We start from the raw sequence: 14,725 nt of genomic DNA on the forward strand, positions 1-14,725 counted from the left end.
CACGGGTGCTGCCTTGCCCACTAGCGAATAAAACCTCACTGGCGTTTCCCGAAGGATCCGATGATGCCGACGTTCCTTGCGATAGCCAATGCGGACGTCGAAAAAGTTCAGAACGGCCGTCAGTGTCGTTGCAAATTTCGGTGTTGGCGGGGAAAAGCACTGTCACTGGCACATGCTGGTATCGCTCGTTCTAAGACGCAGCACATTCGCTACTGCCGAGCATGAAGCAGGCAGCGCCGAAGATGACAGCAGTCACTCGGCTGCCAAGCCACTCTGGCCGCCTGCCCGACGCGATTTATGCTGAGGTACTATCGCACTCAATATGACTTGCAACACACGAGCGTGTGACCGCAGTGCTTTCCGGACGCACGGTGGTGCCAACAAGCGGCGTGCTTGAAAACAAAGTGGAAAGGATTCTGCTGTTCTACCAGTCAGCCGCATCCCCCGCGTCGTTTGACCTACGCAATCTGAGATCAATTGGGACATGCGCCTTGCATTGTCACTAACGCGCTAACGTGGGCGATGCGATAACGCTATGCTCCTCTCCAGACTAGACGACAGGGGGGAGGAGGGTCACTGCTAGAACAGCAAAATCCTTACCCTTTCTTTTTCAAGCGCGCCGCTTGCCAGTCCCACCATGCTTTGATAAGCGCTCCGGCGCCACGCTTCCCGGCGTTGCAAGTCATATTGAGCGCGATAGTACACCCGTCCAATTTGTTAACCGTATCACGCGAGCTTTGACCGTTTGCTTAATCAGCGGCCTATGGCGGAACGAATCGGCAAACTCGCCGAGAGTGGCCGCATGCACACGAAGCCCAGGCCGCGGCGGCCGTCGTCTGCTAGGCTGTTGCTTGGAGCTGCGCGCTGCCCCCGACCCTTCAATTCGCCACTTATCAAAATCGTGCGCCACACCCATATAAGCAAACAACTTCAAACAAAACAAGCGAACAGTCGATGGTCGCGTGATACCGTTAAACAATCGGAAGGGTGTACATGCGTGGTGTTCCTTCGGCTCAATAGCGGTTGAAAGCGATCCAGACGGAGGGCAGCTGTCGAGTTGTCAACCGGAGTAAGTGGAAAAATTTTCCTTATTCTTGTTCGAGAATTGCGTCGTACCGAGAATAAGCAGCAATTTGTCGGCACGCAGCTGGCACGGCGAACGCTGCAGAGCAACGCCCGATGACGATGAGTGGGTCGAAGTACTGGAATCAATGCGTGTTTGCAGCTTGTTTTGCACTTTGTCTATATTCAGTAGGTTGCCTTGTAAAATGTTGTTGGTGCCCATCTGTAAACAACGGTCTAATGGCGATTTAGGTAGCCTGTGTATGAACAAAGAAACTGACTATCAAAAATAAGCAAAAAAAATGACGATTGATTTGTGCAGTTAGGCCAAATACGAATTAGTTGCGCTAGCACTTGGGTTTTGAACCTCAGTTCCGATTTAAGGATCCGTTGTTCCCGGATGGAAGTTGTTCGGATAAGGATAATGGGTTAATGACCTAATGACCGTAGGTGCGGAATTGGTCATTTCCTACTACATTCATAGAACATGGTGTATGGTATGCTGAAGTTTAGTTTAGGGAGTTTGACGTCCCGAAGCGACCCAGGCTACAAGGGATACCGTAATGAAGGGCTCTGGAAATTTCGACCGCCTGGGGTTCTTCACGGCACAGACCCCTGCACAGACACCTAGCATTTCGCCTCCATTGAAATGCTAAAGGTGTCCTAAATGCTAAAGATATGCTACGGGTGTCTGCTGCTGGAATGCCCCAACTAAAAACTCAAACTGAATAACAGGTTCTCATGCAGAAGTAGCTATTTTCCGTTTCCGGCGGGCTGCTCGCGGCCCATGAGCTACTGTGGAAGGTGGGAGGAAAGAGGCAATGTACCGTTACCCCTCTAGTAGGCGTCGGTAGTGATGCGAGTTTTGTTCCATAAAATACCCTGTTTTCCAGAAGAAATGAACTAAAAGGGTGCTGACAAACGTCGCCTCATCTCCGACACCTTGGGACGCCGTCATTACTTCAGTATACTGGATTATTTCCGGGAACCGGATAAACCCGCTAATAGAGAGTTTGGCATAGCGCGATCCGCTACTGTGATCCGCTTCCGCGGTGCGCCACTCCTTGTGCGCAGGTCTCCTTGAGAGCGCCAGATGGCGCCAGGTTACGGCAAGGTGCGCGTGTGCCTCCTGCGTCGGGACCAATCGGCGCGCGTGCACTGGGAGCGTGCGGAAGCGAATCACGGTAGCGGATAGCACTTTGCTACAACTTTCTACTCTAGTAGGGCTGCGAAGCTATTCTACAGCTTGCGTAGCTTGCATCTTAGCCCGCCCTTTCATTGCGCCGCCATGGTTGCCTACTTAGTGGCGCCGGGCAGTCGACGTCACGCGAATGGCGGGCCGGAAACTTTTAAAGATCACTGCACGTTAAGTTCGCGTTGCAAGAAGTTTACTGAAGGCTTTTGGCGGCATTAAGGAAGTGCCGTCAGAAAAAAAAAAAGCTTGGTTTGTATTTGCCAGAAAGCAGTGAGAAACCAGTCCTCGTGTCAGAAAGAGAATAATTTATTTAAGCAAAAGTGCGGGAACATTATCACGTGGTCATGCACGAGAGATACTTGGCTCAGCAGCGATTTCTCTGCCCGTTCGCGCCAGCTCTGAAAAACAAGTACATAGAAAGACGAGGAGACGGGATATTAACAGAGTCGAAAGATGTATCAGCCAATCTCGCGCTTAAGTTCTAGGGGAAATGTTCCATTGCTATACTCCATTTCATTCAGCCGTCAACACTGCGGAGGCTGAGCGAAGTGTTCCCACAAAACTGTATTACTACGCCACGTATTATTCGTTCTTCTCGAAACCTTGGTGAGCGTTTCGATGCAAGAAAGAGTGATATAAAACGAAGTGAGAACCATGGTCGAAGCGGTGAGGCACTCGGTGGTCGTGCCCTCTGAATATTACTTTCACTGAGTGTGAACTATTTGACTCGAGAGCGTATACAGCTCGTTCGGTCGAAAAGCCGTCGACGTCGTAGCAGTTGTGAACACCGCGCGTCGAAAAAAATCTTGTCATGACAACCGTTTGCTGCAGAATGTTCCGGATGGTGTCATACGATTCAGCGTTTCATGCAGCATAAACTAATTTTAGAGCCTAGCTCACGGCAGTGATTTGAACCGGCGATCTGGGGGCTGCGTAAAAAAAACGTATCACGGTAATTTGTGGTTTTAGTGATTGGTGTGTCACAGGCTATGACGAGTAAATGAAACCATTGCAATTAATTGATTAATTGAAGAAATGAACAAAAATAAAAAGTTGGGAAAAAGGGGGGGTTCAAAGGTGTCAAAATGCTCAGAATGAAAGCCTAACCCACTACGCTATCATGTCATACTTTTAAGGCGGAGCTCAAGTGTTCTCTCCAATTTTTTTTTAGGCACGGATGGAGTCAGAGTAATTCACCCTGCCAGCCGTGTGTATCATACCGCCACATGTCATTCTTCTCGGACTCTCGATGAGTCGCAGAAAGTAAATGTGACAAGAGGCCAAACGAAAAAGTTAGGGTGGGCACTTTAGGTCCTTACGTACTGTGAATGCGAATGGATCCTTTGGCCTAAAGACCTTTACACTAAAGGCCATAACCGTAAAAACCTCTGACGGAAATGTATTGGACCTAACGGCATTTACCACAAAAAGCCTTTACCATAAAGGTCTTTAACTTAAAGGACGTGAGCCTAAAGACCTTCAACCTAAAAACTTAAAGGACGTGAGCCTAAAGGCCTTCAACCTAAAAATCTTTATCATTGCTATTGTCATTAATGACCCCACCCCAAACAAGCGTAGCCATCGCCTAACAATCAGTCTCGTTTATTTCCCGCCATTTACCGTATCACGTGACTAACTTCAGAGGCTTCACCACACACCGGCATCTTCTAGATTAAGAAGGCCAATGGTTAATTCGCACTAATATGCCTGCGTTCTCATTCGTTGTATGACGAACTGCTTTTTGTACGCGGACTTAGCCTGCCCGATCTAGCGCACTAGCTTTGGCCTGCGTTAAGTGTTTATACAGGGTGTTTCACCTTAGAGTTTACACAATTTTTTAAAATAGGATTTTTGAGCTAGAAGAGCCCTTTTTTCGGCATAGCGTTGTCAGCGGTGTAGTACATCCGAATACGGCTAGGACGTGCTAACTAGCAGGCTGGTGAACTAATATTGCATAGTTAACTTTTCAACTATTGCTGTTAGTCTCCCTAACTAATGAGAGGCTTGTAGCGCACGGTTAGTAATATCTATTTAAGTTTTTAGAATTTCGAAAGCGCGGCTACTCTCGGCGCTGTATCCCATGAAATTTTGGCTGTTTCGAAGAGTTGTACTGGAGAGGTTGCTTTGCCTGCAAGCTTCGTGAAAACGCATGTGTTTTGGAGCGATTAAGTCTGTAAAGCCTTAGGTGAAACACCCTGTATATGAAACGCAGTATAGAAGCTCTGCATTATAATCAGTGCGAATTCCGCACATTTTTGTCCTTCAATGTCCTAATCTTCCGCCATACTTGCACGCATTCCATTTTAGCAGGGCCAGTTAATAATAGGAGGTCTCCCTGCCATTTTCTATTTTGCCATGTCCTTCTGTACTTATCATTTTTAATCAGAATTCGGAATTGCGTTGTCGGTCATAAAAATCAGCCATTGACCAGTAACTGAGTCTCGTTCTTTCGACTTAATTGAAAGGAGGCCTTGTGTGTCTTGTCCGACGGTGGCCGTGTCTGCGCCGTGATTTGCCAGAAGGACCTCAAGCCGTCTAAAGTGACAAGAAAATACAAACAGCGCTAGACAGCTGGACAAGAAAGGGCAGAAAACAAACACGGCGCTCAGCCTCTTTCTGGTCCTGTTGTCTAGCGTTGTTTGGATTTTCTTGTCACCATGGAACACCAATCTGCCGTCCTCTGTAAGGGAGCCATCAACGCATTCGCGCCATACGCTTGAAGAGGAGCTTAAAAGCGTCACCCCAATTTTGTGATTGAATTCGCTGTGCGCTTCAATGAATGAGGTCGTATATGACGGCGGCATCCTTACTGAAAGTTGCAGTGCTTCCACAGGAACTTCCTCTGCGCCCAGTTCTCAAAGATCTTCGCTTTGCAGGTGTAAGAAGGCTGGGGAGGGAAGTGGGAGAGAGGCACAGGAGTGAGTCAGACATGGCCACCATCAGTGAGCAATTTTATGCCTTGAACGAATGCAGCATAAGAGGGATCGATGCTGTACCGTTCGCCGAATATAACCTGAAAAATTCCGCTACGCACACGCACACACACTCACACACCGCACACACGCGCACATACACACGCAAGCACATACACACATGCGCACGAACAAACGAACCACACACACGCACACACACGCACACACACGCACACAGACAGACAGACACACAGACGCACGCGCCAGGATCATACACACGCGCACACATACGCGTGCACAAACGCAAGCACGTATACACACACACACGTACACGGACACACGCCCGCAGTTACGCACACACGCACTCACGCACAAACGCAAGCACGCGCAAACGATGCACGCCCACGGGCACGCACGCACGCATGCGCGCGCGCGCACACACACACGCATACGCATTTTCCAGGGAATACTACCATTAATTTTTACAAACAGGCTTTTTGAGGTATGAAGGCGGTTTCTGCGCCACAATAATACCTGAGTTATCGGACATGACAAAACAGGTGAATAATTTTTCTGCTAATTATTTAGCTATTACATTTGGACACCTGGTTGCAATTAGAGATTTGTAGCCGGTCATTAGTACTAACCATGTCAGTTTTTAGAATTTCGAAAACACGATTACCTTCAGCCACCCTTCAGCGCTGTGACCAAACTAATTTTGGCGACATCGTGCCAAAATACATGCTCTTTCGAAAAGCGTGCAGACAAAGCAACGCCTCCAGTGCACGTAGTCGAAGTAGCTAAATTTTTTCGAGTCACAACGGCGAAGTAATCACGTTTTCGTGATTCTGAAAACTGATGTGGCTACTACTAACGACCAGCTACAAATCTATAATCGCAGCCAGTTGACTAACTGTAATACTTCAAAAAATAATTATCAATAACTAGTTAACCGGCTAACTCATTAATTGTAGTCGCCTTTTTTCTGATCTCCACCGACGCTGGCATTATTCAACCGCAGAAGCCGTCCTCATAACATGAAAAGTCCATTTTTAAATAACAGTGGGGGTGGTGGGGGGGGGGGCTTCCCTGAAACATCTGTTATACTGTTTGTTACGACGAAGGCTGCTGCAGTGTTCAGTGAAATTACGCCACTACTCCTTCGGCATAGCCCTCGCCCTCGCGCTCTCCCCAGCGCCGGAAGATTGTTCTTTTAATTTCAAGTTTATTGATAAAGCAAAATTAGTACCTGAATAATCCATTGGTACCCAACGGGGTCCGTAGTGGGCACTGCACACTAGGACTACGTTCAGTGTACTGGGGCATCTTGTGATGTAGTAGACAGGGGGGGGGGGGGGGGGGGGGGGGTTAACCAGCACAACTATAAACAATGTGTTGATTGTTAGCGGAGAAGCAATATACATGAGGAAGCAGAGATGATATATACCAGGTGTTTCAAGGCAGTTTAAGCAATTCTCAAAAACAGGTTTCTTTAGGTAAAAATTTGGCTCATAGTATCATAGTATTAGCAGTGTTGGAAGACACCAGGAAACCGGTGAATCGTCTTAACTAATAAGCTGGTTAACTAATCTTTAATAATCAACTTTTTAGCTATTAGAGTTAGACGCCTAGTTCTAATTAGAGATTTGTAGCCGGTGGTTAGTCATAGCCAGATCAGTTTTAAGAATTTTGGAAGTGCCATTACCCTTGGCGATATGGCTCCACAAAATTAGGCTTTATTGGCTAGATAGGTGCACTGGAAAGGTTGCTTAGCCTGCATGCTTTTCGAAATCGCATGTATTTTGGCACAATGTAGCCAAATTTCGCCGAGCCACAGCGCCGAGGATAATAGCGTTTCCGAAATTCTAAAAACTGTTACTAACGACCGGCTACGAATCTCTATTTGCAACCGGTTGCGTAGCTGCGATAGTTAAAAGGCTGATTATCAGAAATTAGTTAACCAGCTTACTTAAGGCAATTCACTGGCTTTCCGATGTCCAGCATAACTGGTAAGACTATGCCGCAAAAGCCATATTTTTACCCTAAAAACCTTATTTTTGAAAATTACTGTCTTCCTTGACACACCTGGTATACACATACCACTGCATCGTGACAAGCCATCGCTCTGTACTTTAGCAAGAACGAGACGTCTTGTGGGCGCGCTATAGTACAGGACTGCCACTCACCGCACAAAGCAATGGAGTGCACTCCGACTGCTTGGTCCCGGGTCTGCAGTCAGATTCGGTAACCAGGATTTTTATCCAGATAAATTTTCCTGCAACGATCTGAAAACACGAGACACAACACAATGGGAGAGAAGGTCTCGGGCTAGCAGCAGAGAGAGGGAGAGTAAAGCACAGACTGCCGCGCAGCTATAGAAGTAGAACCAAACATGACTCGTCCAGGAACTACAGGGGGTGCCTGCAACCGTAGTGCTCAGCTAATGCATGGGCTCATATACTTCACTTCCTAAACAGCGCATGTAATCTGCACGACAGAACAGGGAGGGGACTATCACTATCCCCTTTCAACTGCCACTCCCTGCATTGTCGCACCAGGAGGCTAAAGAGAATCGGCCGACGCCATTGGTTGGAAGGGGGGGGGGGGGGGGGTCCTGTGACGGGGAAAAGCCGCTTCGTTCTTGAGTTGTATCCTACTCTATGTGAGGCGTTCATCACGAAAAAAGCAAAAAAAAAAAAGAAACGGAGTTACAGACAGCTTATTTTCTCAGGTACGTTCACAGCTGATGTTCCGGGTCCAGACATGATTTGGCCGTTCGGCGAGGGTTCGCGAAGTCTTAGAAAAGAAAAAAATTGGCTGTGGTTTAGCTGTGGTTAAATCTGGAGGATTGCGAAAGCAACATCTGCGTGTAGCCATGTATTGTTGCGTGAGCTACATTGCGCGCAGTCTCGCCGTTTCGCGTGCTCTTGCACGACCATACTGCGCATGCGCGAGGAGCAAGTGACGTCACTACGCACAGCTGGCGTGCCTCGCCGCGCGCGCTCGCCTTCCTTTCCTTAAAGTGATCGGAGTGTAAAACGTTGACAACGCCAACGCCAATGAGCGCCGATGGCCTACGGCTTCAGCGTCGCGTTTCTGGCACAACTTTGTAATGCCTGCAGCTCATATCTCTCTCTCACCATTCCTCGTACCTGTAAGCACGATTCAGGCGTCCACTGACCCAGTGAGCCATTATGCGCACTTGCTTTCCTGAAAATGATCAGAGTGTAAACGTGGTCAACGCCAACGCCAATGAACACAACGAACGCCGACGGCCTAAGGCTTCAGCGCCGCGTTTCTGTCACAACGTTGTCAATGCCAACGCATGCAGCGCACACCTGTCACTACCGCCACTTAGCTTAAAGCATGGTTGGGATGTTCACCGTTCCAAGAGGGCAGTTATGCGCCTTCCCTCTGGTTCAGGAGTCCACTGAGATGTGGACACCTCGCCCTCACCTCACGCTACGTATATCAAGCAGAGCTGTTGTTGTTGTTGTTGTGACTGAAAGAGAAGGATGAAAAGGATTGCACGGACCTGCCTACTGGCTCGAGCCAAGCCACCACCGCTGCCACGTGCAGATAGAGGAGAGTTAAAGGAGCAGAGGAAAGAGAAAAAGGAAAGAAAAGACGCGCGTCGCAGCAACAACCGCGTCCGCCGGAGCGGACGCTGCTGAAAAAAAAAAACAGATAAGCGGCCGAAGCCGCTCTCGCCGTAGCGAGGACAGAGCCACTGTCAATTTTATATACACCACAAATCACGCAGATGGCGATGCGCAATCGCTACTGCGCATCAGATAGGGAGAGAGAGGGAGAGGGAGACTGCGCGCGGCGGCGGAGCGCAAGCGGACGTCACGCGTCGCCATAGCAACGGCGAGGCTGACGTCACACCATCTGTTAGGCGCGGCGGTGGCTCCTGGACCGTTCGCCCGCGGCCCGCGCAGTACGTGTGCATACGTCAGCACTTTGAGAGGCGCGCTAGATGCATGGATGGATGGCGGCCGACAGCGCGCCCCTCAAAGTGCTGACGCATGCACACGTAGTGCGCGGGCCGCGGACGAACGGTCCGTCGTGTGAATCGGAAAGGCCGATTCACACGACGGACCGTTCGTCCTTTCCGATTCACACGACGGACCGTTCGTCCGCGGCCCGCGCAGTACGTGTGCATACGTCAGCACTTTGAGAGGCGCGCTGGATGAATGGATGGATGGCGGCCGAAGGCCGATTCACACGACGGACCGTTCGTCCGCGGCCCGCGCAGTACGTGTGCATACGTCAGCACTTTGAGAGGCGCGCTAGATGCATGGATGGATGGCGGCCGACAGCGCGCCTCTCAAAGTGCTGACGTATGCACACGTACTGCGCGGGCCGCGGACGAACGGTCCGTCGTGTGAATCGGAAAGGCCGATTCACACGACGGACCGTTCGTCCTTTCCGATTCACACGACGGACCGTTCGTCCGCGGCCCGCGCAGTACGTGTGCATACGTCAGCACTTTGAGAGGCGCGCTGGATGAATGGATGGATGGCGGCCGAAGGCCGATTCACACGACGGACCGTTCGTCCGCGGCCCGCGCAGTACGTGTGCATACGTCAGCACTTTGAGAGGCGCGCTAGATGCATGGATGGATGGCGGCCGACAGCGCGCCCCTCAAAGTGCTGACGTATGCACACGTAGTGCGTGGGCCGCGGACGAACGGTCCGTCGTGTGAATCGGCCTTCGGCCGCCATCCATCCATTCATCCAGCGCGCCCCTCAAAGTGCTGACGCATGCACACGTAGTGCGCGGGCCGCGGGCGAACGGTCCGTCGTGTGAATCGGCCTTTAGCAGGCGGGTCCACGGACCACGCGACGAGCGGTTAGACCTGGCGTAGTATTTCTCTCGCAATAAAACCTGCGCTTATCAAGTGGCCATTCATTTGATTCCGCCGAGGACGTTCGGAAAACTCCCGTTGCCAGTGGGACCCTTTGATGGTAGCGTATAATCTAAAACTGTTAGTGTTGTCATTCTTCTCCTTTGTTGCTGGAAGACGAATCTATATGTTCGCGGCAGTTTGTGTTTAAGGCTGTGGTGTTCTAACTTTTATTCAACTGTTGTTCTTTAGCCGGTTTGTCCAAAACCGTACGAAAACGTGCTGTCCCCTGACCCATCGCTCAATCACCCGAGGAGAGGGGGGGGGGGGTTGGTGGCTCGAGGCCTACAGTGCCCCAAAGTCGACGTCTATGGTCTAGATGAAGAGACTGCTTCGCACAGTGGGCGCAATTCGCTGAGATGCTTCCGAACGTGTCGGAGAAAACCACAACGTCAAAAGGACAATGTCACACCTTCCTTTTAGGCAGCTGGCAGGAGTTGAGATTCCGTTCCTGCGCTACAGGTGCCTTTGTTAAAAAAAAAGGACGCCCCCTGAAGAAGAGGGTTAGGGTTGCTGCGAAGCGGTGAAATTTGTAAATAACACGTTTCTAAGTAAAGCCAACGGCTGGAAGTTATTATACCTAATTATTTCGTTGTTAACGGCAAACATTTAAACAAGTGTCACAAATAATATACTTTGAACATCGTTTCCAATTACGGAACAAAACTATAGGCACTGACAGGGTGGGCACATTCTTATCTTTCATGGTACGCGTCATTGACAGATCTTCGACTAGACGGGGAATTGTAACTTCTGTTCTTTGTCTTGGATTGTCTTGGACTGGTACTCACCTGGTACTTCACTTCGGTTATGGAATCCACAATGAGGAATAACCGCCGGCCCTTAGACATCAGACGCGCTAACTGATCTGCGTAGCTCTGGTACTCGTGGAGCTGAGACTTTGGCACCGTGAATATACCTCCAGGTGGTGGATACCTTCTTCTCGCGGCTGCACCAGTACTCGCACCCACGACCAAGACCACGACAGCCAACATCTGAGGACACGTAATCTTCATTTTGTAGCAAGGTATACCTTAAGGCTGCGGTTCAGTCCTTGTAGTGGATCGCTACGCTCTGGCGGTGCCGGCGAATCTGCACCCTATTTATGGCCGCTGCCTTGCTCAGAGATAAAGGTATGCTGTCAAGCCGAAGGGCCGTCTTCAAACTCGGGACGTTGCTTCTGTCTTTTTTTGCGTGTGTAGGGTAGGAGCATGCATTTTTAGATGCCACTGTTCGCGACCTCTACAAACCGTCAAGACAATCTACAGGCAGGGACGTTGATTGAGACTTCTCAGCTGGTATGGTTGGAAGGGTAGTTTAGCGCGTAACTATCAGAGCAGGAGTTCTTGCGTTGCTGACAGACTGTTCCACGAAGGCTGTGGGAAGGGCTATCGGTACTCGCAAACGCATATAAGAAACGGGCTGCGGTTGACAGTTATCATGCTTTCTGCGGTGAGGAAGAAAGAAAAAAAACAAAGAAAAACCTTCTCAGTTAGGTGTTTCTGTTTTTCTTTTCCTGTCCTATGGGCCTACAGAAAAAAAGGAGAAAAATGCGTGGGTGCAATCGATGGCGCCGCTCGACTTAGAAAGAACACTAATTGAAATCGTCCTTTGAAAACCCCAGGAGCCGCATCAAAAACCCGCTAGAAACAAACTAATTAGCCTGACAACTTCAACATGAGCATTTCTGAGAAACCGTTTTTTCTATTCCTAGCAGGCCAGACGACGGCTGCTGAAGCGAATGCAGTGGGGGCCCTCCGCTTCGACAGGTGTCTTCCGAGAACAATTTGGCATCAGAGCCTCCAGCCTTTTGACTTAGTTATCTGTCATTCAGGCCGCCCGTTCTGCGCGAAGTATAAATACTGGTTCTCTTACCAAGCGGCATTGAAGTTGCGAATGCGATCACTTGAGTCTGTATAGCAGAATAGCTCGACGATCAAGACTCCGCATCTGGTTTCTCAATGAGGCCTTCCAAGGCGCTTTAAATATAAATCCTAACTGAGTAGCGAGCTTAAGTGGAAGGCATCAGTGTGTCGTGCTTTCATGCTGTTGCAGAAATGAAGGCTTCGGTTAGTACAGAAACGCATATAATTAGATGCCGAGAGACGGGCCGCTTGACGAGGTCCCCAACCCCTTGGTTTCTTTGGCAGAGCAGTTAGACTTGAAGGTAAAAAAAAAATGGGGACATATTTTAAAACACGCATTGTTAAAAGCATATGGTGATAAACACCTTAGTTCGTTTCAATACGTAGACGTGTGACCAGTTCAAAAATAAACTATTAACACTAATAATAAATAAAGATCTGACATAAAACAGAGCGCAGATACAGAGTAACAACCTGTTAAAAGTATATTTTTTATTTAGAAGGTTTTTCAGATAAACATGGTTGTGCATTGTTTGTATACGGTTTATGAAGGATGTAAAGGGTTTTACATGGTTTTCAGACAAGCAGCATACAGGACTGTTGAAATATTATACATACGATATAATTTTATGAATTACACAGTATGATGAGATGTAGTGTGTAGGAATGTTGAAAGCACTCTTAATGATTTGGAGCCGTAATTAGTGCGTGTTTTTGTAACATGCCATGTTTCGGTGTGCCGTGTATTGTAATCATTAGTACTTCTGGTAGGATTCGATCTGTTCGATGAAATTACAGAACAATGCCCGATGACGATGAGTGGGCCCAGGTATCGGAATCGACACGTATTTGCTCCGTGTTGCGTGTGTTGCACTTTGTATGAATATATTCCGTAAGTTGTCTTGTGAAACGCTGTTGGTACCTCTCCCTAAACAATTCCCTAAAGCCTTTTTAGGTAGCATGAACAGACAAAGAAATAAAGACTAAGTAGAAAAATCAACAAAAAATGACGGTTGATTTGCGTAGTTAGGCCCAATGCGAATTAGTTGCTTCGGTTACAATGTTTGGATCCATTGTTCAGGATCGCCGCGGCGGCCAAATTTCGATGGAGGCGAAATTCTGGAGGCCCGTGTGCTGTGCGATGTCAGTGCACGTCAAAGAACCCCAGGTGGTCGAAATTTCCGGAGCCCTTCACTACGGCGTCCCTCATAGCCTGAGTTTCTTCGGGACATTAAACCCTAATAAACCAAACCAAGCCATTGTTCACGGATCGAAGCTGTTCGGATGGCGATAATGGGTTAATGCCCGTATATGCGGAATTGGTCATTCCCTGCTTTACACGCATGTATCTCTGGCAGTCCTCGTACCACTCGTGGAGCAGTGGTCCAGCGGTTAAGCGATGCGCCACTGCGCTGCTATGGAAGGTGCTGTAATTGATGGGACTGATGATACCCATGTTGCTCTTCTCGGGCAGCCTCTCGCGACCAATGATAGGTTATAAATACACATATTTAGCGTCTCATGTCTTTACTGTAGGTGAATAAGGGGAATCTTGCCGTTATTCCCGCGTTTGTTCGGCACGGAAGGGGATTTTAGTACAGAAACTCATGACTGAATTCAATATTTATTTCCGCCATAGCAGCTGAACTCCTCACTTGAAGTGATGAGATCGTGCTCCATGATGGGCCTGCCGCATGTCACGACCCCACCGTGGCCTGCCCCCCATTTTTATTTTTACTGAGTGAGCAGTATGAATGCCATTAGGCGATATTGCCTGGTGTGTGTCTCTGCGTGGCCACTGAGTGACGCCTTCTCGTTTAATAGACGCACCCTTTCATTTTGATGCGCAGTCTGCTGATAACGGTAGGGAACGCTTGCAGGCGCTCCTTTTCTACACATAAACAACTTATCAGTATTATAACCCTTAAGAAAATACCCAGTTTTAATTGACGTTTAATTCAATCTGCCCAATAGAACATTTTGATAATAACTTGTCTCGGTGTTGAGGTTTTCTATTGAGTTACCGCAGCAAACTGGCCAGGGTGGCTATTGAGACTGAACTGAGCTCACTGGGTACGTTCTATCGAGTGAGAAATGGATGTTAACGGTGCCAGAACGTTGTAAAGTTATTTCTCTAGATAAAAGTAGTAATACAGCCTGTCCGACACACACATTTTAACCTCGCATCTTAAACACCGCAGTTCTAAGCTTCCACGAAACCAACAACCGATGGGCAACTTTCGCAGAAGCATTTATAACCGGAACCACTAAATTTTTCAGCAAATACCCACTGTCAGCACTACTGAAGTAGCAAGTAACAAGTTCGGGAGGGCGGCTTTACAACACACCATTAACATGTCACACCAAATCGCCTGCCTGAGGCGTACGTGCTCATGTTTTTTTTTTATTTTTTAATAGAACTGGTTTATTTTTGGCATAAACATGAAATACGAATATACAACTTCAGGCACCCGACAAAAATTGTTTAACGGTCCCAACCACTGTAAGCTAACACACATATACAGACGAAAGCGGGAAATAACGCAACTACTTAGCAGTAAACATAGTAAGCACCGAACATTATGAAAGCATCAAATAAACATGTTATTTTTATAGACTAAGAATATAGACTAAGATGAACCGAGTAGAAAAAAGTTTCAATTGTTTTGAAGGGCATGAATAGTAGGCGAAATTTGAACGTTATAATCAAGACTATTCCACAAATGAATGCCCACAAATTCTAGTGTTTGTCGACCATAATTAGTTTGGTTTGGTTTATGGG

General features: G+C 48.3%; 1 protein-coding gene across 1 annotated transcript; it reads right to left on the reverse strand.

Annotated features, from left to right (window-relative positions):
• Positions 1 to 2,547: 2,547 nt before the first annotated feature.
• Positions 2,548 to 11,094, reverse strand: LOC149332103 (uncharacterized). The gene is made up of 4 exons (XM_089557061.1): positions 10,870 to 11,094; positions 7,356 to 7,454; positions 5,068 to 5,144; positions 2,548 to 2,655 (listed from the first exon to the last, which is right to left on the reverse strand). The coding sequence occupies exons 1-4, from the start codon at positions 11,092 to 11,094 to the stop codon at positions 2,622 to 2,624; spliced, it is 435 nt and encodes a 144-aa protein (XP_089413187.1). The 3' UTR covers positions 2,548 to 2,621.
• Positions 11,095 to 14,725: the final 3,631 nt, after the last annotated feature.

This window comes from Amblyomma mixtum, chromosome 8 (genome assembly GCF_055824585.1).
Source record: "Amblyomma mixtum isolate Tamu chromosome 8, ASM5582458v1, whole genome shotgun sequence".
Classification (NCBI taxonomy): domain Eukaryota; kingdom Metazoa; phylum Arthropoda; class Arachnida; order Ixodida; family Ixodidae; genus Amblyomma; species Amblyomma mixtum.

What these genes read in the sequence shown, in the direction of transcription:
- LOC149332103 (XM_089557061.1), bottom strand. Translation starts at nt 11,094, where the DNA reads ATGAAGATTACGTGTCCTCAGATGTTGGCTGTCGTGGTCTTGGTCGTG. An exon ending in TAACCGAAGTGAAGTACCAG is followed by an intron (nt 7,455 to 10,869) that starts GTGAGTACCAGT and finishes TCGTGTTTTCAG; the next exon opens with ATCGTTGCAGGAAAATTTAT. An exon ending in GCACTCCATTGCTTTGTGCG is followed by an intron (nt 5,145 to 7,355) that starts GTGAGTGGCAGT and finishes TTCCCTCCCCAG; the next exon opens with CCTTCTTACACCTGCAAAGC.